This window comes from Rhododendron vialii, chromosome 4a (assembly GCF_030253575.1).
Source record: "Rhododendron vialii isolate Sample 1 chromosome 4a, ASM3025357v1".
NCBI classification, from domain to species: domain Eukaryota; kingdom Viridiplantae; phylum Streptophyta; class Magnoliopsida; order Ericales; family Ericaceae; genus Rhododendron; species Rhododendron vialii.
This window is the reverse complement of record NC_080560.1, coordinates 6,708,738-6,734,880: the sequence shown is the minus strand read 5'-3', so window position 1 is coordinate 6,734,880 and position 26,143 is coordinate 6,708,738. Positions and strand designations below refer to the sequence as shown.

At 43.6% G+C, this 26,143-nt stretch overlaps 3 protein-coding genes and 2 non-coding genes across 12 annotated transcripts in view; all 5 read left to right on the top strand.

Moving 5' to 3' along the window:
- LOC131322944 (F-box protein At3g07870-like) overlaps positions 1-26,143 on the top strand; it is a 50,958-nt gene that overhangs the window by 15,076 nt on the left and 9,739 nt on the right. The window contains exon 2 of the mRNA XM_058354545.1: positions 1,058-1,121. Within this exon, the coding sequence (XP_058210528.1) occupies positions 1,058-1,096 (39 nt within the window). The 3' untranslated portion in view covers positions 1,097-1,121. The remainder of the gene's footprint in view (positions 1-1,057; positions 1,122-26,143) is intronic.
- Positions 1-26,143, top strand: part of LOC131322941 (F-box protein At3g07870-like) — a 38,672-nt gene that overhangs the window by 2,790 nt on the left and 9,739 nt on the right. For 2 of the 8 annotated variants that reach the window (XM_058354536.1, XM_058354538.1), the window contains exon 1: positions 22,726-24,110. In XM_058354536.1, coding sequence (XP_058210519.1) covers positions 22,822-24,108 — 1,287 coding nt within the window. In that variant the 5' untranslated portion in view covers positions 22,726-22,821 and the 3' untranslated portion in view covers positions 24,109-24,110. Of the gene's footprint in view, positions 1-20,498; positions 20,631-22,723; positions 24,111-24,216; positions 24,540-26,143 lie in introns of those variants that run through there. The other 6 variants (XM_058354542.1, XM_058354535.1, XM_058354539.1 and 3 more) reach the window with 6 other exon arrangements.
- LOC131324928 (small nucleolar RNA snoR100) lies at positions 208-315 on the top strand. Its single transcript, XR_009199513.1, has one exon. It is a non-coding gene; the product is annotated as a small nucleolar RNA snoR100 (small nucleolar RNA).
- On the top strand, positions 8,355-9,488 carry LOC131323600 (uncharacterized). The gene is made up of 2 exons (XM_058355454.1): positions 8,355-8,648; positions 8,691-9,488. Exons 1-2 carry the CDS (start codon positions 8,355-8,357, stop codon positions 9,486-9,488), a joined length of 1,092 nt encoding a protein of 363 aa, XP_058211437.1.
- On the top strand, positions 18,756-18,863 carry LOC131324911 (small nucleolar RNA snoR100). Its single transcript, XR_009199497.1, has one exon. It is a non-coding gene; the product is annotated as a small nucleolar RNA snoR100 (small nucleolar RNA).

The window sequence follows — 26,143 nt, the reverse complement described above, 5'->3', positions numbered from 1 at the left end:
GATGCACATAGTTCTATCAAGATGTTAAATGTTTCTTCCACCCTCCTAAGTTCTTGCGGTTTGTTTCTTTCGGTTTGCCAAACCAAATCAACTCAGTATGCTCCTTTTGGCAATTGCTACATTTGGTATGATCATCATTACTTTTGGTATGATCATCATTACTTCTCCTTTTGGCAATTGCAATTGCATACCGATGCTCTGGATTATCAATGAAGGAAGTATGGTAATGCGCACATAAATTGATTTGGGTCTCTAGGTCTGTCCTCTCTAATGTCATTTGGCTTTGATTTGGGGGCATGGTTCTACAACAAAACGTCCCTATAGCTCCTCGGTTCTTGGAGGTTTAGGGGAGCTACTGTTTCAGTGGTATTCTGAGAGCAACCACTTTGTGCATATGTTGCCAAAGGTTAGGTCTGTCTCCAATCATCCCCCGCCCAAACCCCCAATGATTGGGGACTAGATGGGTTATGTTATGTTGTTGTTGTTGTTGGTGTGTAATAATTACTTCATCCTTTGCAGAAGATAAAGATACAGAATAAACACGAGTTTTTGTCGTGTCGCCAAACAACTTTTCGTTGTCAAATAAATTTTGGTCCAGTCATTTGTTGGACTTTTGCCTGCAAATAGTGGAGCAAATGAGAGTCCACAGTAGAATGACTGAGGTTAATATAGTTTTCTGGAAGAGTTTGGAACAAAAGCTAGTTGAGAAAGACATCTCATCTCCTTTGCTATTCATTCAACAAGTTAGAAAGAACATCGGTACAACAAGGGGTGTTGGGGCTGGTAAAGAGATGCCACCTCCGATGCTATGTACCTTCGGTCTTGCTCATGCTATTTGGATTTGGTTTCTTTTCTTTTCTTTTCTCCTTAGAAAGTGCCATCTATACTTAGATTTAAGTCAAGGTATAATCTTGATTTTCCCACTGTATTTTGATGTAAGAAAAGGTGAGATTGTCATTATGTTTCGAGACATCAGCTGTAGAAAGTGAAAGAATTGAACTAACTTCTTCAATGGGCATGCTACCATATGGCTTATAATTTACTCGTGAATGTGCAGAAACTCAACTGTTTGAAAGAAAACGGATCTTCTTCCTAGAAAGATGGCTGATAAACAGATTAAGGTAGTGCTTTCAAGAGTGAACTATCCATCTGGTTTTTTTGGCAAATTGTCTCTCGCTTTTTGTTCGTGGGGTACATTTAAGTTTTGTGCTTAGGCAGAACAACATAAATCTTTGTGTCCTTGTTTGATTGGTTGTTGGTTTGTTCATTCTCTATTCGTGGCTGTCACAACACAATCATATCCCTGGGGAGCACATTATCGTACCCAGATCATGTCATGTTGGAAGATATGAAACCTATTTCTTGAGATTACTAGAGATTGCCATTATTTGTTCCGAGTATATAGTTAGAGCTCCTTCAAAACCGTGCATGAGACTATTATCTCACCTTTGGTGATTTTGTTTTTTTTACTGTATTTGTTACCTGCCTTTCCTCGAAAAGTTAAGGATTAGTAATTCTTCTTAGAAATTGCTGGTGCAAATTCGTCGAAGCCAATGAAAGAGGTTAAACTCGGAGTGGGGGTGAAGAGATGCTTCAAGGCGCGTTACATTGTTGCTGTCTTGAAGACGATATTCGGCCCCACTGATTCGAGAGTGCACCGGGTAACCTTGAAGCCGTCTCCATGATACAATGAAGCCCAGTCTTAAGGACTGTTGTCCAACTGCATCATGCACTAAGGAAGAAAGACCCGAATACCTTCGAATTTTGCGATCCCGCCAAGAATAAGCGTATAACTCTAGAGAGAAACAACAATCAAAATTCAAAATTGTTCTGATTATTTGATTCTATATCAAAATTGCAGTTCCTTTTGTTAGCATGAAATGTTCAACTTTTCTTTGATGAAGTCATAAATGGATTGCTTAATGGATGTGTTATGCCAGGAAAATCTGTCTTTTAACTGCATAGCATTCTTACCTTCTTTTTTTATCCGACATAGCATTCTTACCTTGATGTCAAGTTTCTGAACAACTCCTCACATGGTTTAAGAAACTGATTTACAATTTTTTTTTTGTTCCATATTTTACCACCCAATGCAATATTTACCTATGAAAAAAGGTATATTGAAGTTGTCCTGTTTATGTTTCAAGTGAATTGGATATGTTGGGAGGTAAATGGGGGGTTTGCCGTGCTCAAGTGCACAACATGTGTGTTGTGTACTATCTCGGCCGTCCGGTCGGTTATCCGATGATCTAGATTTCATCTTAACAATGAACAATAAAGAGCTGTTCACAACTCTTTAACCCGAGTGCAGCTCCTCTCCAATCCAATAGGATATTGTTCAGCTACTACTAATAATTTCTCTCCCTTTGTTGGCGATTTTGTTTTCCGTTTTTCACTCCTCCAACCAACACTTCTGCATCCTCCTCTCGCTGAACCGAGTTCCTTACACAGTGACCCGGGAGTTTTGAATTTTTGCTTGAGGCCAACCATCACCTTTGTTTGGAACTTGGGGGAAAAGAAGGGAAAATCAAAAACTTTTCTCTCCCATTATTTGGTTTGGAGGAAAAAATGAGAGGAAATAAAAAATTCTAGAATAGTGTACAATACATTCCCCATCCCCCCTTTTCCTCTCATGTTTTTTTTTTCTCATTTTCCTTTCCCCTTCCTTTCTCCCACTTTCTTTAACTTCCAAACAGATTCAGCTCACCATTCTTGCATTGCACCACCAGACTTATCTCAGGTATGAATCTCTCTCTCTCTCTCTCTCTCTCTCTCTCTCTCTGAACTACTTTCCGCTTCCTTCCATTTTTCTTGTCTTTTCTGTATTTTCTTTCAAACTCTATCGCGTTTTAAATGAATTTGTTTCTTGGGCTTTGAAGATTACCTATTCAAAATTGTAGGAAATTCGCATTTAGGGTTTGTTTGAAACACCGGAAAAGAAGAGAAAACAAGGGAAAGTTAAAAAAATTTGCACTCCTTTTTTGGTTTGAGAGAGAGGAGAGAAGCGAAAATGAAAAAAAAATGGAGCACTATGTAGCACAGTCAAATGTTCTCTTTGTTTTTTCGTACAATTTCCTTTTTAATTACTCCAATTATTTTATCTTCTTTGTCCTCATCGTTCCACAAGTTTCAAACAGAGCATTAGTCCTCAAACCAAAACCTATCCTATTATCACTTCTCTGCTCTCCCCCTCCCACGTCGTATTTCCCTCTTTAGATATATTTTCATTTTTTTTCTTACGTTGTTTCAAATTGTTCGATTTCTTGAAAAGCTCTACCCTAAAACCAATTGGTAATAGGTGGAGTAACTAACGAACAATCTTGGGTGGCTTAGGTGAGCAATGGGAGATAGAGTCTAATGAACAATCACTCCCCTTTTCCCTCAATCCAATCATTGAACTTTGATCATTGCAAACTGAAGTTATTGATAATTTCATGTTGGATGCCTTTGACATTGCTGCACTAAAAATTTAGTCTTTTTTGATACAAGAAACTTCAGAAAAGAAGGATAAAAGAAAGGAAGCACTGAAGCAAACATTTAACATTGTAATACAATGATGAATAAGGAAAGGAAATTTCCCATCCCAGAACTTCCAACCCATATCATCTTCGATATTCTCACAAGACTCCCAATCAAAAACCTACTGGATTGCCAACTCGTTTGCAAAGACTGGTTTTCTCTAATCTCGGACCCTCACTTCGCCAAGACCCACCTCTCGAATTCCCCAATCAGCCTCTTGATCAAACCCATCTACCACCACCACCAACAAATCCGGCTAATCGATGTTAGCCTCCAGACCCTCCCTAACAGCGATCCAGCCAACGCCCAAATGATTTTCAAACCCAAAATGCACAACAAACTTAGTAAAAAGAAAATAGTGAACTCTTGCAATGGTTTGATATGCTCTAAGGATGACTCTTTTTACATAACCAATCCTATCCTCGGGGAGTACAATATTAGCATATCCCTAGCATCTCATGTTGGGAAATATGATCGTACCTCAAGTGCTATTGGCTATAGTCCATTGACTAACAAATACAAGGTGATACAATTCTTTCTTAAACAAGTTTCCTATGACACCGTTACTATGTTAAGGACTGATCAGGCAGAGGCTGATATTTATACACTTGGTGAAGGGCCATGGAGAAGCTTAGGGAGGGTGCCTTACCATCTGCCTTACTATCTGCCTAAGTACCCGTTCAATTCTTTCATGAATGGAGCCCTTCATTGGCTGAATTTCACCCCTGATAGCCTGGATTTCATTCATTGTTTTGACTTTGGGAGTGAGGAATTTTGGGTTGATCTGGAGCCTCGTGAATTTGGTTTGGAAAAGAAGGCACTTCTGAATCGTATGAGTGTGGGTGTGCTTAAAGATAGTCTGGCCATGTGTGATTGTTCTAGTCCTCATCATGTTGAGATATGGATAATGAAGCACTACAACATTCAGGAGTCTTGGTGCAAAGAGTTTGTTATTGAGAAATCGGCGACTGTTAAGGGACAACATTTTACGGTAAAATATTGTGAGCCAATAATGATCCCAAAGAGTGGTGACATCTTCACGTTAGTTAACAAGAATGCTCTTCTGCAGTATGATTCCAAGTTTGGTAGTTTCAAGAATCTGAACATTTGTAAGATCAAATCAGCCTTTTGCGTGGTTGTTCATATTCCGAGCTTTGTTTCCCCCGCAGATGTTGTGAAAGGTGAAAGATGCACGGTATAAATGTTTCCTTCCTTCTGTTTCCATGAAGTTATATTTTCACCTGAAACTATTATGTTGTCATTCTTGATTAAAAACTAAGCGTGTATCCTTTCTTACACAAAGTCTCTTCTCTATGTTATATTTGTTGGAAATTCATGATGGGCCAAATACACTTAAACAAGTAGGAAAGACATGAGGGAGGAGATAACACACAATTTGTGATAAAATACTTCAATCTTTATCATACTCGACTACTTCTAGTAGTTCACCACTCTACTCAACCCCACTCTTTCTAATCACTTTCTTCTACTTTCGATCGCTCCTTGGCCACTCACAGAATCACTAGATTACATAGGTATGTATAGACTCCTAGATACATGAATCTTACCTGACTCTTGACCCTTAGACTCCATACATGAATAAAAATAGTGACTCTTGAACTAACAAATGAATCTTCAACTACATACATGAATCACACCATTTATGTATCATGTGTCTCCACGATTTCCTAGAATCCATAATTATCTAAAATCAAGTTTACTTTTCCGACAATATCTACACAAGAATTCCTTTATGCCAAATGCGTCTGCTATTTTTCAAATATGTGAATTTTGATCTTGAACAAAATAATTGCTTACCTTCTAAAATATGAGGCCTTTTCTTGTTGTTTCGTTGTCCAACAGGAACAACACAAACTTGTTAGGGTACCCAACTTATTAAGTATGATGAAACATGGATGAAGCATCAAGCCTTTTTCCTCAATTTTTGCTGTACACATGTCGATCAGGGCAATTAGGAGTTCCCTCTGTGGATTCCAGAGATTTTGATAGTGGAATCAGGACAGCCAGGCTCTGGTCTGTTGGGAAAAATGGAGATAGAAATTATGTGCTTAGTGCTGTAGTGTAGAGTCTGTAGCCCCTTTAAGGTTTTAATGCCCAAAAGGAAATGAATGATGGTCTTTGTATTGTCAAACAAATTGTTTTTCATTGTGTAGAATTAGCAACTTGTAACAATTGTTTTCCATTCTGTTTTCCAGTATTTGGGGTCTCACTTTTCCATCTATGCAACTAATTAATCAGCTTATTCTTTGCTTCAAGTACTGGCCATACAAGGTATTCATCCTTCAAGAAATTAACTCTGTGTAATCATCCTACATCCCGTCCTCGATGGGCCGCAGATCTATGTGTTGGGTTCTTTGGAAGGAACTATGAAGTACATGGTGGGTTCAGTACTAAAGTGGTAACCTTGGTGTGGGAGGTAGGAGTGGGAAGAGTACCTCATGAGGTCGCCCTCTGGGTATATGGCGGTTGCTACGATGGTGTTCGGGAACCACCGGAGGTGGAGGAGGAGAGAGCTCGGGGCAGACTTAGAGAGAGAGAGAGGGATGGCAGTGGAGAGTAGGTAGGTGTTAGTTGTGTGTTTTGAATACTTGTCTTTTATATGAGCCTTGGAGATGGGGGAGAGCTAGGTGTAAGGCTCCTCTCCATTGGTGGACAGAGTGGAGGTTGACCTCCTTTCCTCTTTTAGTCCCAAGTCAAGCATCGGAGCCTGTAACCGAGGAACTAACAGAGGCTATTTCGGTGATACATGGAGACACGCATCATCTGCCAAGTCAGGTGGTAGGCATGATACGGGCTCCGAGGTGCCAGGCGGTAGGTATGATACTTCTTCCGAGATGTCAGATGGCGGTCGATGCCCCCTCTCTCTCTAGGACCGGTCAAGTTAGAGCTCGCCGGAGGCAAGCTCGTCCTCCTTGACAAACCTCTTGCTCTAGTCTCCAAGCCACATTCCTCCTTGGGTCTCAAGCGAGGTACCTAGGCCCTGCTCCCGGCCTAGGATGGTGTATAGAGTCGCCTTTAAGTATTCGGAGTCTTCGAAGTATTGCGGAGGACGTGAGGTGCCCGGAGGTGACCTCACTCCTCCATGTGTGTAGAGTTCTTGGAGGAGGCCTTGCTCCTTTAGAGGTCGAGATTGTGGAGGAAGCTTGCTTCGGCGGAGGCAAGGTTCGTGGAGGAGGTCTCCTCCTGAGTGGAACGCATAACTTGTGGAGGAAACTTCATTTTGGCGGAGACAAGGTTCGTGGATGAAGTATTCTTTCTCCAGAGACGGTCTGTGGAGGAAGCCTCCTCCTGGGGGTGAACATTGTGGAGGAGGCATGCCCCTCTTGGAGGAGGCATGCCCCTTCTGGAGAATGAACTTTGTGGAGGAGGCATGCTCCTCCCGGAGGTGATCTTTGTGGAGGAGACATGCTCCTCCTGGAGGTGAAGCTTGTGGAGGAGGGATGCTCCTCTCGGAAGTGCACTTTGTGGAGGAGGGATGCTCCTCCTGGAGGTGAATCTTGTGAATGAGGCATGCTTCTCCTGGAGGTGAAGCTTGTGGAGGAGGGATGCTCCTCCCGGAGGTGCACTTTGTGGAGGAGGGATGCTCCTCCTGGAGGTGAATTTTGTGGAGGAGGCATGCTTCTCCTGGGGATGAATCTTGTGGAGGAGGCATGCTCCTCCTGGAGGTGACCTTTGTGAAGGAGGCATGCTCCTCCTGGAGGTGAACTTAGTGGAGGAGGCATGCTCCTCCAGGAGATGGACCTTGTGAAGGAGGCATGCTCCTCCAGGAGATGGTCATCGGCGGAGTTCTTGAAGAAGGTGCATCCGGTTGCGAGATATATCGTATACCCACATTAATGTCCCCTTGCGCGCATATACTTATGTCACGAGGTGAGTGTGTGCGGGCATAATTGAACCGTGGAGGGAACCTTGTTCCTCCTAGGATGGGGCGCCAGAAGATTTTTATTTTATTTTTATTTTTTTTGGAGGATGCTCGTCCGGATGCGATGTGTATCGTTTGCCCGCGTTAATGTCCCCTTGCGTGCATATACTCATGTTGCGAGGTGAGTGTGTGCGGGCAATAATGTCCCCTTGTATTGTATGTCCACTGGGTCTTCACAGCTTCTTTTTATGGAAAGACTCATATCTTGTCATATGGTTAGGAATATGATAGGACGTCCTTGCGTTCTAAAAATGGTGTGGCTCTTCATTTTGCGAGGAGGAGTAGTATAAATTCCATTTCACCTTCTCATTTTTACTTTCTACCCCAAAAGAGTGAAAAGTTTGAGAGCTTTAGGATTTTTTTTAGAGAGAGAAAGTAAACTTCCTGGACTTGGTGGAATTTTGATATTCTCGGAGGAAGTAAGTGAGTTCTTTGCATAGGGAGGAGGTGATATCCGGGGTTAATCCCAAGTCCTACACCTCCGGAAAAGAAAACTAAATTTAGGAGGGAGGCGTGGTCCTCCGCGAAATCTCACAAGACTTAAATCTCGAAGACTCTCTTCCACCCCCTTTTTTTTTAATATCTCTTCCCCCTTTTGTTTTTCTTTTGGTGAGAAAGAAAAGAGAGGGAGAAAGAGAGGGAGAGAAACTGAGAGGGGGAGAGAGAAACCGAGAGGCGGGCCGAGAGGGGGAGAGAGGAGGCACAATCGTGGGCTTAGGGCGATCGCGAGCGTGGGCGAGGATCATTGGTTTTCGGTAGGAGGGTTTTGGAAGACTTGGGGGTTCGGTCTGGGGGTTCGGTCTGGGGGTTCGGTTAGAGAGGTGGGCGGCGGAGCCGATCAAACAGGAGGAGGGGATAATCGGCGAATGATATTTTGGGGAATGCCGATTTTATGGAGTTATTGAGAAAAGCCGATGTCCATCGTGCCGTGGTGAACAGTTTGCGATTGGTTGTTCTGCGGGAGCGGAAGTGGATGGATGTCGTGGTGTCCCGATGGAGTGCCAATTCTCATACTCTTCCGGTAGCTTGGGATGAGACCGGACCCACTTTGGAGGATGTGGGCTGTCTGTTGAGGTTGCCCATGTTGGGAAAAGTTGACCCGTCCGCCGGGAGACTTTCTCCTTCACAACAAGATATGGTCGATGCACTGCGGAAATCCGTTCGCCGGGAGAAGGGCCACAATGGAGTGAAGAATACCTTTACTGAATGGGCACGATATTGATATAAGGATTTGGGTGCAACGAAGGCCGGGGAGGAAGCTCATGTAGTGACGGACGGGTCGGGATTGAAAGAATCGGCTCACTTGGCAGCGTTCTTAGCCTATTGGCTAACTTGGTACATTTTTCCTGGTCCTCCGAAGGATGGTGTTGATACGACATTGTTTGAACTTGCGACGATCCTTGCTTCCGGGGAATCCGTACCGTTGGCCCCGTTGTTTTTGGGGACTTTGTTCAAAAGATTAGACATGCTTCAAGATGCGGCGCGACGCTCTTGCGGGAGGTATGACTTGCCGATTTATGTGGCCACCAACTTTCTTCATATGTTCTTGTTTGAGCGGTTTCCTAAAGTTGCACCTAAACCGAATGATTTTGGGGCGGGTGGTAGTGGAGAGAGGGGGGAACCGTGCCGAAATGTATGCCGATCGGCGCGATGGTCAGGAAGTGGCATCCAGGATGTGCAGGGTAGTATTGCCGATGTTCTTGATGTTGAGGGAGAGTTTGTTACTCGATCGTATGTGAACACGCCGAAGGGGGTATTTCCTTTTAACGTGTACTTGGAGGAGGATGTGGTGGCCTTTGCGAATAAGGATGATGCATCCACGACGGAGCTTTTTAGGATGAGTTGTATGATGAGGGGGGAGTTACCATATTTTGTGAATGGGAAGTATGGTTCTGTGATTTACGATCCGATGAGGGTTGCACGCCAATTCGGGTTGATCAGGGGGTGCCGAAACCATTTCTGCCATCGGGGGGTGTGGAGATGTGTGGAAGAGGTTCCTGAAATCGGCCTTCCCGGCGGAGCTTAGGTCAATGAATACGATCACGTTGCCTGGGGCTAAAAGGATGGGAGGATGTACGAAACTTTATAGGGAGTATTGGAGGGATAACCTGGTACGCTTCGTGGAATATGTGAAAGGAGTTCCCGTGTCTTTGGAAGTGGAGGAAGTAATGAGCCAAGATGGTGAGTTATGTCTTCCGAAGGTGAAGGATCCGGCCCTTGCGTCGTTTGGTGCCCGGTAGTTATATGTTAAGGAGGAGGTGTTGGGGAGGGTGAGAGAGCATCTCAAAAATACATATGGCACTGTGGAGAAGGATGTGGGCGGTAGTGCATCTTTGAGTGACCGAGATGGAGAGGGCCGGGCAGAGGGAGCACGATCGAGTAGTAAGCATACTTCAAAGAGGCCTGCGAGAGATGCTGTGGAGGTGACCAAGTCCGGCAAGCGAAGAAAGGTTGGAATTCGTTGCCTTCGCATGTCTTTAAAAAAAATATTGCTAAATTTCTAGTGTAATGATGCTTTTGTTGCACCTTTTTTTTGTAGACTTCCAAGGGAGATCAGGAGAGCTCGAAGGCGGTTCGACCCGATGGTGTGGAGGCGGCAGTAAGAACATCACGAGGGGAAGTCTCGGAGATGGAGACTGGAGGGGGTTCGAATGTGCCTTCCAATTCCGTAGAGGTGGTAAGTACCGTAGATCAACATGCGGCAGCGCATGGAGGTATGGATGATATCTGGGGGGATGAGGGGGTGGCCTCCGAGAGTGTGCCTCAGCCAGGGAAGGGTAGTGAGGAGAGCTCGCAAGCGATTCAACCTGATGTTGTGGAAGAGGTGGTAAAAACACCACGAGTGGAGGTTTCAACAATGGCGGCCGGAGGAGGTTTGGAGGTGCCTTCCGATTCTTTGGAGGCGATAGGCACTTTCGATCAAAATGTGGCGGTGCATGGAGTTATGAATGATATCTGGGGGTATCGGCTATGGGGGGGTCTCATCCATGGAAGGGTAAATCACTCCGTCACATGCGTTCGTCGGGTGTAGTGCCGAGCGAAGAGGGAGAGGAGGAAATGGAGGAGGAAGAAGGGAGTGAAGAGGAAAGTGAAGAGGATGATTGTGATGGTGACCGAAGGGATGAGGAGGAAGAGGCCGGTTTAGTGGAGGACCAGGTGGGATTCAACCATGTGGAGGAGGGCGGTAGTGGCGAGTCAATTGCGCAAGACTTAGCGCCATCGAGCTTGCCAGAGGGGGCGAATGAGACCGAAATGCGCAGTAGTCGTCGTTGGTGGAAAGAGGGTGCCTTTATGATAGCGCGCTATCCTGATGGGAGTGTCATCGTGACTTTGGAGACGAAGGAAAAGGTGAAGCTAAGGCCAAATGTGTTGTTTGCCGAGGCTCGGGAGGAGCATCGATTTTTATTGTCCGACATCTTTTTTCAGTGGCCTAGTACCTTTGTTTGGCTCGGCAACATGAGTAGCTTTTCCAGGAGGTTAGCACTAGCTTCCTTGGTATCGTTTGTGGAATTGCTGGAGGATGTGAGCTTGCCCAAAGCTATGCCTGAGGAGTTTGCATCTGTGTATGGTGGTCTGGCTGCATTGGGAAGTTACCAATTGGAGGTTGATTGGCTCCATAAGAGGATAGATCAGATGGCTTTCCTTCTTGAGCTCCCGGCTTGGCGGGATCGGTTGGAGAAGGTAAGTAAAGAATTGGAGGAGGTTGAAGCGACGGCGGCGCGGTTGAGGAAAAGGAAGAAAAAGCTTGAGGGTGAAGTAGCCGAGCGCGAGAGTGCCAGCTCAGGAGGCTTTGATATGTCTAGTCACGCCGGTCAAGGGCTACGGCGGTGAAGAAGGATGGGGAGCCGGGTGGTTCACTTTTGTTTTGCTGATGCTTGTTTCCTTTGTAATGTCTTGAACTACCATGTTTCATGAACCTTAGTAATGGTAGTAATGATCTTCATATGTAATGAACCTTCGGTGGCGGAAAATTTGGAGGAAAAATCCTTTGGCAGTTTGCTTTTCTTTTTTTGTGCTTCTCCTGCCTATTCTGTAATAGACTTTTGGTAGTGAATGTATGGAGTATCTTTGGCTTGCAATCTCTCGTTTGTATTTACCGTTTTGCCTTTGGTTGTCGTTTCGCCAAACTGCATAAAAGAATTTTTTTTCCTTTCAAGAGAGTTACGTGACTGCTTAGGCGTGTGAGAGGGCGTCGCTTTTAGGCGGGGGGGCGTATCTTCCAGATTTCCCTATGAGGGCGTGTGAGAGGGCATCGCTTTTAGGCAGAGGGCGTATCTTCCAGATTTCCCTAGGAGGGAGGTGTGCTTCCCCATTGGGGTATATCTTCTAGATTTTTCTAGGGAGGGAGGCGTGTCTTCCCGATCTTTGCCCCCCTTTTTTTTGTAATTTGGCGGAATGAGAGCATCGAGGCATGCAGGAGGGGGGGATTGTATGATCGCGGGCAATATCTTTATTGGCGATTAAAAATAAGGCGACGCTCGATGTCATTGTGATTTCAATGGCGATTCGTGGATGGAGACGATCCTGTGGTGCTTCGGCTGTCAACCAGTGCTAAGCACGCAGGTTGGCAAAGCCCAAGATGGAGGATGGGATGGTCGTCAAACCCCCGATTAGGCTAGGCTTGCGACTCCCGCGGCGTGGTGGCTGAGAATATTGGTAAACAATATCTCGATGAGCGATCGAGTAAGGCGATACATGGCGTTATATTTTCCATGGCGATTCCTGTATGGAGTCCGGCGGTGCTTTGGCAGTCAACCCATGCTAGGTAGGTTGGCCAAGCGCCGGAAGGAAGGATCAACAAGCCCCCGATTAGGCTAGGCTTGCGATTCCCACAACGCAGTGGCGGAGAATATTGTTAGACAATATTTCAATGGGCGATCAAATGAGGCGGTGCTCGACATTATTACATTTTCGATGGCGATTCGTAGATGGAGACAATCCTGCGGTGCTTTGGCAGTCAACCAATGCTAAGCATGTTGGTTGGCCAAGCCTAGGACGGGTTGGTCAACAAGCCCCCGATTAGGCTAGGCTTGCAATATTCCCATGGCGCGAGGGCCAAGAGTATTGGTAGACAATATCTCTATAGGCGATCAGAAGCTTGGCAAGCTCGTGCCCGGGGGGCAAGTCTCTGGAAGCTAGGTGATTATGATTCCCTTTCTTTCTATTATGGAGAAAATTTAAGGCATGGAGGAATGCAATGATAATTTGATACTTTGATAAAGCTTCTAACGAGGTATAGTACATAGAGCTCACAAATTTGGTCACCAATCTCTGTGAGTTGGGAAGGGATTTCGAAGGACACCTTTAGTTGCCTGGGAGCTCCATGGCCTATTCCGTCACAAACTTTTCAAATAAATTCCGGAGGCCCCAACAGTCTTTGGTAGGGTGGCGGACCATCCTATGACAAATGCAATAGTCCGGATGTTCCATAGCTCTCCGGGTAGGCTCCTTTCTGGCTTCTGGAAGTACCACCTTCCCATCCTGCACCCAAGCGTCCAAGAATGCTTGGGCCTCCGCTGCTGTTACCGGCAAAGGTGGAGGCTCATTGTACTTCGGGCGTTTTGCCGGGTACCCCCGACCTCGATTAGGTGGTGGGCCAGAGGCCGCGTAAGCCGTCTGTCTGGAACTCGGGTGCCTTCCGTAAGGGGAATGTTGGTAGCGAATGTGGAGGAAGTGGGGGTTCCACTATTTCGTTCAAGTTCCGGGCCGCCTCATACAAAGCGGAGAAATCTGGGAAGTGGTGAGTGACCAAATGGGGCTTGAAGGTTTGCTGCATTCCGTCCACACAAATCTTGGTTACGTGGTCTTCCGATATCGGTTCTTGAACATCCACCGATAGTTCGCGGAAGCGGCGGACATAAGCATTCAAGTCCTTGAAGGGCCTTTGGGTCACCTTCATCAGTTGGAGGGTTATGAGGCGGTCCTCCACGTAAAAGAACTTGGAGTAGAACTTTTTTACCATGTCCTCCCAAGAGAGGACCGAGCTAGGAGCGAGATTGGCATACCATGAGTACGCCTTGTCCGTCAAGGATTTAGAGAACTCTCGTAGCCTTAAGTTACAATCACCGTTGTAGACGCCAATGCTGTCTACAAAACGGATGACGTGCTCTTTGGCGTTTCCTTTCCTTCCGTCGAAACGGATGAACTTAGGGACCGTGTATCCCTCTGGATATGGCATGCTTGCGACCACTATAGGATACGGAGGGCAAAGGTCCACATTGGGGGCGAAGGCGAGTGGTTTCTTTTTGGATTGGATGAGTGCTCGCACTTGCTCGAGAGTGACGGGGGTTATGTTTGCCGTGTTCTGGACTATGGCGGCTGAACCCACTCCCGTGGAGGGGGGCTTCTGGGAGCTAATCTCTGGTGGCGGAGTGAACGTCTCTTTGGATTGGAGGTTTTGTGCTCCCTCGCCGATTTGGTTATCGCGAGTTTCGGTTTGAGAGCCAGTAGGATGAGTTCCCTCCGTCTCCGCCTGAGGCGGAAGAGGGGTGGTGCTTTTCTTCTGCAAGGCGAGTACGGTCTCCATCAAGAGGTTTTGGTTTTGTTGCATCGTGGCAAGGGTTTCGGTCACCGAACGTAATTGTTCGATGACGGTGGTTTGTGTAATGGGTTGTATTTCTTCTATGACGGGGTCGGAGGTAGCCTCCAAGCCCTCAATACCGCTCAGTCTGGGAGCTCCTGTTGGTTTCTTTGGAGGCATCGTAGCAAGCACCAATCTTCCCCAACATAGTATAATGTGGGGGGTAAGAGCGGGAAGAGTACCTGAGGTCGCCCTCCGGGTATATGGCGGTTGCTACAATGGTGTTCGGGAACCACCGGAGGTGGAGGAGGAGAGAGCTCGGGGCGGACTTAGAGAGAGAGAGGGATGGCAGTGGAGAGTAGGTAGGTGTTAGTTGTGTGTTTTGAATACTTGTTGAATGCTTATCTTTTATATGAGCCTTAGAGATGGGGGAGAGCCAGGTGTAATTAAGGCTCCTCCCTATTGGTGGACAGAGTGGAGGTTGACCTCCTTTCCTCTTTTAGTCCCAAGTCAGGCATCGGAGCCCGTAACCGAGGAACTAACAGAGGCTATTTCGGTGATACATGGAGACACGCATCATCTGCCAAGTCAGGTGGTAGGCATGATATGGGCTCCGAGGTGCCAGGCGGTAGGTATGATACTTCTTTCGAGATGTCAGATGGCGGTCGATGCCCCCTCTCTCTCTAGGACCGGTCAAGTTAGAGCTCGCCGGAGGCAAGCTCGTCCTCCTTGACAAACCTCTTGCTCTAGCCTCCAAGCCACATTCCTCCTTGGGTCCCGAGGTACCTAGGCCCTGCTCCCGGCCTAGGATGATGTATAGAGTCGCCTTTAAGTATTCGGAGTCTTCGAAGTGTTGCGGAGGACGTGAGGTGCCCGGAGGTGACCTCACTCCTCCATGGGTGGAGAGTTCTTGGAGGAGGCCTTGCTCCTCTAGAGGTCGAGATTGTGGAGGAAGCTTGCTTCGGCGGAGGCAAGGTTCGTGGAGGAGGTCTCCTTCTGAGTGGAATGCATAACTTGTGGAGGAAGCTTCATTTTGGCGGAGACAAGGTTCGTGGATGAAGTATTCCTTCTCCGGAGACGGTCTGTGGTGGAAGCCTCCTACTGGGGGTGAACATTATGGAGGAGGCATGCCCCTCTTGGAGGTGAATCTTGTGGAGGAGGCATGCCCCTTCTGGAGAATGAACTTTGTGGAGGAGGCATGCTCCTCCCGGAGGTGATCTTTGTGGAGGAGACATGCTCCTCCTGGAGGTGAAGCTTGTGGAAGAGGGATGCTCCTCCCGGAGGTGCACTTTGTGGAGGAGGGATGCTCCTCCTGGAGGTGAATCTTGTGAATGAGGCATGCTTCTCCTGGAGGTGAAGCTTGTGGAGGAGGGATGCTCCTCCCGGAGGTGCACTTTGTGGAGGAGGGATGCTCCTCTTAGAGGTGAATCTTGTGGAGGAGGCATGCTCCTCCTAGGGATGAATCTTGTGGAGGAGGCATGCTCCTCCTGGAGGTGAACTTAGTGGAGGAGGCATGCTCCTCCTGGAGATGAACCTTGTGGAGGAGGCATGCTCCTCCAGGAGATGGTCATCGGCGGAGTTCTTGAAGAAGGTGCATTCGGTTGCGAGATATATCGTATACCCACACTTGGATGTCGGAACTCCTCAGGTTTTATGTAACACCCTTTTTAACTGAGGTGCTTAAATGTTATATTTAATAACCTAAAGGGCTAAAGTGCAATTTTTTTTAAAATTTGTGCATGTGTGCCGTGTGTGTGTGCTGATGTGTTATGTGTGTGAGGGTTTCTTTAAAACAAAGAAAAGAGAAAGAATAAAAGAAAGAAAACCCATCTTGTTCCAACGTGAGAGAGAGAGAGAGAGATCAGCCGGTGGAGAAGAAGAAGAAAGAAGGAAAGAAAGGAGGAAATAGGTATGGTCAAATTGACGCCATGAGAGAGGGTTTTTGAACTTGAAGTTGAGTTTATTCCTGAAAATTCGTGTGTAGTATGATTATGCATAACTGTGTTGAACCCAATTGAATCTGTTCAGTTTTTGATGAATATTTCTTGTCGACTTTCTGATCATGTTATTTTCTGGTAATTTTACTGGAGATGCCTCTGTGAGTGTAGTTTATGCTGTAAAAATTTCAGAATTTTCTGAATAGTATGGAAAAAGATAAAAATCTTGAACCGGACTGCAGTCAGATTCGCGTCTGTGCTGACAGCCCCGACACATGTTGGAAAAACGGGCATAACTTCTTGCTCGGGTATCGGTTTTACGCACCGTTTCTTGATTCCGAAACTAGACTTGTATATCTTTCTGAATCTGTAAAGATTGTGCCTTAGTTTGGTCTGAGCAAATTCAGTTTTGGTTCCGAAGTTAATAGTTTGGTGATTCTGAAATTCTGGGCAGGTTTTATAGCTGTGTTCTTCATCAGTTTTGTCATAGTTGAATATGCTTACTGACTATGGATGCCGTTGAGTCTTAAACCTTGATCAGTTGGTGTTGTTTTGGCGTTGGAAATATTGGAAAAGATTGAGTGTGTGATTTTTAATGAGCATTCGATCGCAGACTGTTCTGCTGGGTCTGTAGTTTCTGTTTTAGATGTGTAATTTCAATTGAGCATATCTTAGTCATTCGGAGTTCAATTTGGGCAAATTTTATATCTAGATTGATGTACTAGAAGCCTTCTTGCTAGTGGTGGTGGTCTTGTAGTATACTTTGAAACCTATAGAATTTTATAGTCAGAAATCGATCAGTGGTTCTGTTGATAATGTGCGAAATTGTGGAATTCTTGGTTTTGGGTACGAATTGGTGAATTTACTTTTGTTCGGCAATTGCTAAATAGTTGAATTGATGCAGCATATTGTTAATGCATTTGTCAAGCCTTTCAAGTATTTCTATACTAAAATGTTTGGCTTGTGGAGAGGTGACGAGTCGGTGAATCAAGGAGCACCGAAACCATAGTTGTACTTTCCTTTGGAGTACGAGGTGAGTGTTTGATTCATAGATGTTATTCTATATTGAATTGAACTTGATTGTTGGCTTAGTGCCCGGTGATTGGCTTATGCCTTAAACTATTGGCTGTGTGCCCGGTGATTGGCTTTATGCCATATGGCTTTATGCCTTAAACTATTGGCTGTGTGCCCGGTGATTGGCTTAATGCCAAAAGGCTTTATGCCTTAAATTATTGGCTTTGTGCCCGGTGTTACTTTTAATTGCTTGGTTCACTGTTTGACTAGTTGAGATATATCTTTTAGCTGTTCCTTTAATATGGAATTGCATCCATGTCTCATAACACTCCTGGATTCCATTTTGGAATCCAGTTTTGCAGGCGTTGTAGATATCCACTGCTGATCGTCGTGGGGTTGTACACTCGCTTAGGGTAGCATATTGGGAAGGCTGGACTAGTTTTGGCAAAATTTTGTAGATAGGGATGTAGTTACAGCCTATGTTCATATTTGGTTATTGTATAGTTTAATGCTTTCTTAAGACTTCCGCTGTGTTTGTAAGAACGTTAAGTTTTGCGTTATCAATAAAATGGTTGTTGGTTAATTTAGTTGCTAAAACTTGAGTTATAGAAATGGGTTGGTGGTTGATGTTGCACCCTCACATCGGTTTGGGCTCATTTGAGTGCTGGCCCGGGGTGGGGTGTGACATTTTATGTGGGTATAGCGGTAGTGATCTGGCTTTACGAAAACTTCATCTCCACTTGCCTCGTAACTCTATTAGTAAATTCTCTCATTCACGATTTTCTCTACCTTGTAATGTGAAATCATGGAATACCTAATATTGGGATTATAGGCATATTGAGAATGAGTTGGCATACATACTTGTAAATTTTGAATTGTAGATGATATAGAGCATGACATATGGACTATCCCGTCTTTCAACTTCCACTGCAGGTGTATTACAAGCGCAAGCGCACTGAGATCTTGGACAGAATGTGGGAGCATATGATGGGCCAGAGCAGTGGGTGTGCTGCTCATAAGCAACTGCACGTTCATCGTAATCCAAATGATCCCTCAGGTGAGGAATGTCTGCTAGAGTTGAAGATGTTACCGGGTATTACAGAAGGAGACCTTTTGTATATGTTTGGCACGATGATATTGGTCAAGTGTGACACTAGGAAGGAGTTTATGGGACTGGCTAGTGATGAAATTAGACTTGCTTGGCTTAAGGAGAAGATGAGGTGAAACAAAGCTACAGTCCTTCCAGCAGGTATCGAGTTTATCGTTAGTGTGTCCGGTTATAGGTTTTAGGTCTGGTTTTATACTTTAGGCTTTATGCACATGAAACCAATACTGCATGCACCGGCAATACGGCAATAGTTTATGTTGGCCACTCTTTCTTGCACCAATTTAGGAATTTTTTTTTGATAAGTTTAACTGTGCAACTTGCTGTGTTATTCGTGTATTAGTACTGTGACTTTACCAAATTACCAGTATCATATTCAAAAATAAAAAATGTCAAAAAATATAAATAATTACCTGTCTTTTCCTATTTCCTTTGACCCAAGAAACCTATTTCTTGAGATTACAAGAGATTCCCATTATTTGTTTCGAGTAAAGTTAGAAAGCTCCTGCTGATAAAAAAGAGTTAGAAAGCTCCTTTAAAACAGTGCATGAGACTTTTATCTCACCTAAGTGACTTTTTCAATTTGTTACCTGCCTATGGTTCCTCGAAAAGTTAAGGATAAGCGATCCTTTTTAGATATTTGAGTGGTTGAAACATGGCTTTTGATTAGTTAGTTGAATACTTAGACTCGTTGTGCATACCGATGCTCTGGATTATCAATGAAGAAAGCATGGTAATGTGCACAGAAATTGATTTGGGTCTCTAGGCCTGCCCTCTCTGATGCTATTTGGTTTTGATTTGGGGGCACGGTTTTACAACAAAACGTTCTTGTAACTCCTCGGTTTTTGGAGGTTTAAAGAGGCCACTGTTTCAGTGGTATTCTAAGAGCAGCCACTTTGTGCATATATTGTCAAAGGTTAAGTCTGTCGCCAATCATTCCCGTCCATACTCCCAATGATTGGGGACTAGATGAGTTATGTTATGTTGTTGTTGTTGTAGTTGAATACTTAGACTCCATTATAGAAGCCCTTACAAGCATCGACGATTCCTTCTTGTATTCCTGCATTAGCTCAATCTTATTTCCTCCTTGGTAAATTATTTATATTTGATATTTGATTGCTAACAAAGCAAAACAAACAAATACCGGGTAAAGTTCACCTTACAAACAAAGTCTTTCCGCTAAAGATGAAAGGAGAAAGATCTAAACTGGTTTTTGCATTTATCAGATGGAATGGATGTGCAAAGGCTAAACTTTTGGGAAGGAACTGAAGCTTCTTTTCTTTTTTCATTTTTTCTGAGGAAGACTGATTGCTGCAGTGCTTCATAGCTTTGCTACGCAGGAGCTATTTTGAACAAACTAAGAAAGCCAGGCTTTCTGTCATGGCCATTTCGATTATGATAGCTTGTTCTATATGCTTGAACTATGGTGAATCCTATTGCTTTGCTTATGGTCTTTACCGTGTCACAGCAAGCAAGGACTGGAGGAACCTTCAGCTTTTGGGGTTTGGAAATTGTTTGCAGAAGTTCTCTCTCTCTCTCTCTCACACACACATTAAAATCCAAGTGCTTGAAAGTGAACTAAAGAGCATGCATGAACTTTATGAGGAATGGATGTATCTCGTGCTGCAATTTGTTTTAATCAGTGGTAGTTTTGCTGTTGATTTTGCCGCTCCTTTCTTTGTGCTGCAATTTGTTTTAATCAGTGGAAGTTTTGCTGTTGATTTTGCCACTCCTTTTTTTTTTTTTTAATGGCACTCCCCTGCACGTGTATTTTTCCCCTGCACGTGTATTTTTGCACAAAAAATACACGTGTAGGGGAGTGCCGTTAATAAAAAAGGAAGTGGTTATAGTTATCTTTTTCATCCTGTGGGGCCGTTTGGATGCGGAAAAAGAAATGGGGTATTAGTTAAGAAGGGGATAACATAATGGGCTATTGGTTAACAAGGGATGACCCACATTGATGTGATGTTTATGGAGGAGTATAAAATAGTACTTGGTGTTTCAACGAGGAATTAGAAAAGGGGAATAAAATAATATTTGGTTTGGATGTAGGATAAATTTGGGGTACAAGGAATGATGGATGATATAAAAAGCTGTTTAATGACTCTTTTGCCCTTGTACAGTGTTCAATTAGATTGTTCATTAGATTAAATATATAATTACGAATTAAAATTTTAAATAATTTTCTTCACAATAATTAATATAGTAATTATATAAAATACTAATTATAACCATAAATTTTAGATGTTAATATTGACTAACAATACTCCAAGTTATACCCCATCAATTTTTTTTATAATTAAGTATAAGTATAAGTATAAAATAATTAAAATTCGTTGTTTTAAGTTGTTTTTTTTTTTTTTGTGTGTGGATAATTTCTTTTTCTTTTTTTTTAAATGTGAATGAGTGAGGTTGTATATGAAATACACGGCACACATGCACCAAATAAATTTCCTACTCTTTTAACCCTTCTCTCTGAGAGAGAGAGAGAGAGAGAGAGAGAGGAGAGAAAGAGAACGGCGGCAGAAAGAAGAAGAAGAGGAAACACGAACAGAGCTTCACGATCGTCGGCGCCTCCTTGCCGTCGTCACGGTACCCCTCTCTCTCTCTCTCTCTCTCTCTCTCTCTCTCTCTCTATTTTCTATTTTCCCGATCTGGGTGTGTATGTGTGTGATGAAGAGGGCTACAGAAATGGGAGGTTGGGGGTGAGGGAAGGGGGATAAGGAGGGGTAGAATCATCAAATTTCGAGGGTGTTGGGGGATAACTTATGGACACCTCAAACCCTATCCGAAAATAATACCCCCGATTCCCCCTTCTCCAGTCTTAGCCAAGAAACGGGATAAACCAAAACCCCTCTGTTTGAGCTTCCCAAACGGGGGTAAAGAGTGGGGGCCAGGTCTTATACAGGGGTGTAAACTAATCCCCCAGCTATGGACGCATCCAAACGAGCCCGCGAATTGTGAAGTTCTTGTCTTTTTACTTGAAAAAACAGAACACGTTTGTTTTTTGGCCCGATAACACTTTTTTTGGTTAAACGGAACTTTCATTAAAAGAAATTAAGATAGTACATCCAGGGGATATTTCATCCCAATAGAATCCGCATAAAGCAAATTAACAATACATAAAAGGAATATGAATAGAAATACATCTTTCCCACTGAAACTGAAGCATCAGTTGCAAGCCCCACTGTCCTCTAATTCCCCCTTGTCTTTAGTACTCCGTATTTCAAAACTAACACATAAACTTCATATAGGATTCAGAATTTCAGACTAAATTGCACAATTTGATCTGTTAGTGGTAAATTGAACAAGATTATAATTTCCTTAATCTTTTTCTTCCTTTTCATTCTCTGCACATAAGTGAACTAGTGATTGCCATGACGCAACGCATTGCGAATGCGACCGAAATAAAGTACTCCCTCTGTCCCAAAATCTTTGTTCTTTTTGGAAGTGCGTTTCATTTTTCAATTCATTATATATTACCATCTGTAATCTTTTAGGTAATTTTAAAAACTTTGTATAAAAGAGCCCATTGAAATCTATCAAACAAGAATACAAGATCCATATTTGATATAGAAAATATTATAAAATAAAAGATATAGTCAACCTTTTGAGATTTTCAGAAAAAAAGAAAGAAAACCAAGAATTTGGAACAAAGGGAGTATTGTTTTCCACCCATCTATGAGAGAATTTTTGGGTGCCAGGTGGGTACGGGTGATGTGGTGCCCGAACAACACATTCGGACCACTCAAAAGTGTATTGGACGGCTCAAATTGAACCACTCTCTCTCCCCTCACCCCAACACTCTTTCTCCTCTTCTCTCTCCAATTCCGAGCCGTCCAAAACCGAAATGGATGGCCCGGATTCGCCGAGCGGGCACCACGTGGTACCCGCTCGGCACTGAAAATCTTCTCCATCTATGAATTGTGTGTGATTCGAATAATGCATTTTCGTCTCGGGCTCCCAAATACCCAAAATTTTAAAATTCAAAATGCTCAATCCCACCATCTACCTCCCAGTTGTCCTTCAAAACAATCATTACTCATTAGAGCAAATACACCAATAGATAGCTAAATTATCTTGTGAATAGTTTACAATTCTATTTTACCTATCAATTTTTTCTTTCACAACTATACTAACACTATCTATTTTACCTAACACCTATTAAAATATTTATTTTTCCGTTTGAAGTCTTTTTTTGTTGGAGGAGAGAGAGAGGAGGAGGAGGAGAGAGAAACTAATTGTTTAAAGCATTGATCAGGAATAATGCATCGGCATTAATACCTCACCATTTCATCATCAGATCTATTTTAGCTTTCCTTTTACCTCACCTGCTGCAACCTGCTTTTCCTGTTTTTCTTCTGTAAAATAGCTTATTTTGGCATTTTAGCTCCTCTGGTATACTTGTTCTTAGAGCATCTCCAATCCAACACCCTCCAAATCTCTATTTGAGAGGATCAAATTAATCTATTTTATTTGAAAAGTAGATTTAGAGGATTGTACTATTTATTTCAATTCCAACCCAACATTCTATTTCTCAACTCCAACACATTTTTGGAGGAAATCCTCTATTTTTTTCTTCATCCTCTATATTTAGAGGATCAAAGTTCATCCTCCCAAATGAAGGAGAGTTTTAGAGGATGGGATGGAGAATGTTTTTCCTCCAAAATGAAGAAATGAAGTACGGGTTGGAGATGCTCTTAGTGGTTACCATCTTTTCCCGTTCTGTTTTCAGCATTTTCACTTTTTTTCCTCTTCAAATTCAAATCTAGGGTTTTGGGTCATGGTAGACGAAGAAGACAGCATGAGAGGATCAAAGAGGAACGAAACTCAGAACACCGTCGCCCTCCCGAAGAAGAAGACGAGAAGATCAAATAAGAATGCCGCCGCTCCCGTGTCGGAACTCCCAAATCACATATTGTCCGACATTCTATCTCGGCTCCCTCTCAAATCCATCTTCAGATGCAAGCGAGTATGCAAGGCCTGGCGAAATGTCATTCTGGAACCCTACTTCGCCGAATTGCATCTCTCAAGGTCTCCTCTCAGCCTCATCTTCTACCGCAACGGTAATAGTAACAACAATAATGATGATAACTACTCCTCCTCCTCCTCCTCCTCTCACTTTGAAATATTCCAACTCCATGATCCCCCTATTTCAGGTTACCGCATCGCCCGAATGAAATTCGGTACTGAAATCTACTTCCCTCATATGGATATTCAAGTAGTAGCTTCATGTAATGGGTTAGTTTTGTTGTCGAATCACCCATCTAAAGACCTTGTTATTGTGTGTAACCCACTTAGGGCACAACGTTTTATTCTTCCTAAACCTCAGAGGTTGGCAGTGCCATACTCTATTATTGGATTTGGGTTTGGGCATAATCCAGCGACTGGTCAATACAAGGTGTTACGATATATTTGTACTTACACACCGCCTATATCATTGGAATTTGACATTTATACCCTTGGGATTGACGACGAATGGAGGAGCCTTCAATACACTGCAAAGCCACCCACCATTTATGGTACAACATTAGTTTTTCTTAACGGGGCTCTTCACTGGATAGACAATGAGAAAGCACGGACCATTTTTTATTTCGATATCGAGAAAGAGCAGTTTGGAAGCTTCCCCTTGCCTTCTCACATTGGAGACCATTATACAGATCTTGCGGTTGTAGATAATCAGTTGTACATTCACAGCAGGTATTCGTATGGTGGGTTGCAAGTTTGGGCAATGAAAGATTACGGGGACTTTGGGTCCTGGACTTTGGAATTGGACATTGAAGCATCAATTACTCGCGGGATTGACCCAATTCGCAAGCCACTGAAAATGTTGAGAGATGGAAGTCTGTTGATGATTTGCAGCAGTTTTTGTCCACGAAAACAGGTCATCAAGATTACTCTAGCACCAAATGTTCAAATAGAAAAGATTACTCTAGTATCTTACAATCCACAAACAAGAGTGCTGACAAAGTTTAAGCATCGTGGTATTTTACTCTGGGGCGCTTCAGTTGCTGATGTACCATGCTTATTCTCTCCAATGGGCTTTGAAATGGCAATATTAAAATCTTGAAGGTAATTTTGCATTATCTCACTTCATCATGACTGCGTTTAGTTTGAAGAATTTTATTTGATTTCTGAATTAGTGTCTTGGTGCTGACCTTGTGATTGTATGCAAAAGTTGGTCTGATTTGGACTGGGAGGCAGGGATAAGCCAAAGTGAGTAATTCCATCACTTGCAATAATTTAGTAAATGATTGACAAATGACAATGTCTTAAGTCTAAACTGGAAACTGTAGAACAAGGGGCTATTTACATGGACTCAGTTATGGGGGTCGAGTGCAGTCATGCATGGATACGTGTTAGTATCGAATTCATCTAATTTCCATCTCAATTACATGGACCACAACAATACAAGAGTTCAATTGTGATCCAGCAGTTCTATGCACTATACATGGTAAATCCGAAATGCAAAATATGTTTTCTGGGTAAAAGTGCAATTACATTTCATGGACAATGGTCTCATACTGATGCAGGACAGATTGGAATAGGGCTAAGTATGACCGAAGACGAGGGAAAGGGGCTGTTTTTAGGACTGTGAATAGTAGACGTGAACAGTATTTTTAAGGAGGGAAGAGTAAGAGAAGGATAGATCTAGGCCTCACACCTAGGTTACCAAAGGCATCACACCTAAGGCCTCTTTAGCATCACACCAAAGAATGAGATTGCATCACACAATCATAAAGCTTAAAGCTAAATTTTCATTCAATCAATCATAATTCAAGCTCTTGAGATTACATGACTTATATAGACTCCATAATACTTGAATGCAAATAACTACTCCTATTTCCTAGATGGCTGGATGCAAATAACTATTCATATTCCCTAGATGGCTGGATAGGATGAATGCATACATAAGGGTTGAATGCATTAAATATGTGGTCAAACTTCCCTAAATGAAAAGACACAAGGCTCATGAAAAGTCACAGCCTTTAATGTTCCAGCCAATGCCTAATTAATATCCCAGGTAGGGCCCACATCATCCAGCATATGCCAAATTAAGGCTTGGGCCTTAGAACCATCCAATCCACGTTTTTTATAGCCTTTTATCGGGTGCTGCCATTTTCCATCAACTCTCCCCGGCTTGAGAGAACTCGACCCCGACGAGTTAAAAGCATGGAACTGTTCATGAAGGTCCGGATTGAGGCGGTGAAATTCCTCTTCAGTAATCCAAGTACAATCTGAAAGTGAACGCCCCTTCCACTTAATGAGATACTTTTGATAACCTCCATGTCGAGTCGAAATAATTTGATGATCCACCACATCTTCAATTTCATCCTTGAAACATTTAGATGCCGGGAGAGATGCCACAGGGTCAGCCCGGTTACTATCCTCAACATGCCCAGAATATCGAGTCAAATCCTCAATATTGAACACGTTACTTATGCCCATATCATCAGGTAATTCAAGCACGTAGGCGTTACAGCTGATTTTCTTGAGAACTTTAAATGGACCAGCACTCTTTGAATGAAGTTTCTTATAAACCCCTTTAGGATACCGTTCTGGTTTGACTCGAACCATAACCATGTCACCTTCATTAAATTCAGCAAACCTCCGCCTCAAATCAGCATGTTGTTTGTAGCTCTCATTGCTGATGGCAATCTTTCGCCGCACATCATCGTGGATATCACGGATGTGTTGACTAAAAGCTTCAGCTTCAGCACTTGGGCGAGCCTGAATAGGTAGAGGAACCAAATCTATTGGTTTCCTAGGAAGCAAACCTGTGACAATTTCGAAAGGGCTGCGTCCTGTAGATCTATTAACGGAGCTGTTGTATGCAAATTCAGCCATGGGAAGCACCTGATCCCAGCTGCCAACATGATCACCCACAAGGCAGCGAAGTAGATTACCCAAACTGCGGTTAACAACCTCCGTTTGACCATCAGTTTGTGGATGAAAAGCCGAAGAAAATTTCAGCTTTGTATTCAGCAACTTCCATAGCGTTCGCCAGAAGTAACTCACAAACTTTGAATCACGGTCAGAGACCATGGTCTTTGGCAATCCATGAAGTCTAACAACTTCTTGAAAGAAGAGCTTAGCAATGTGGA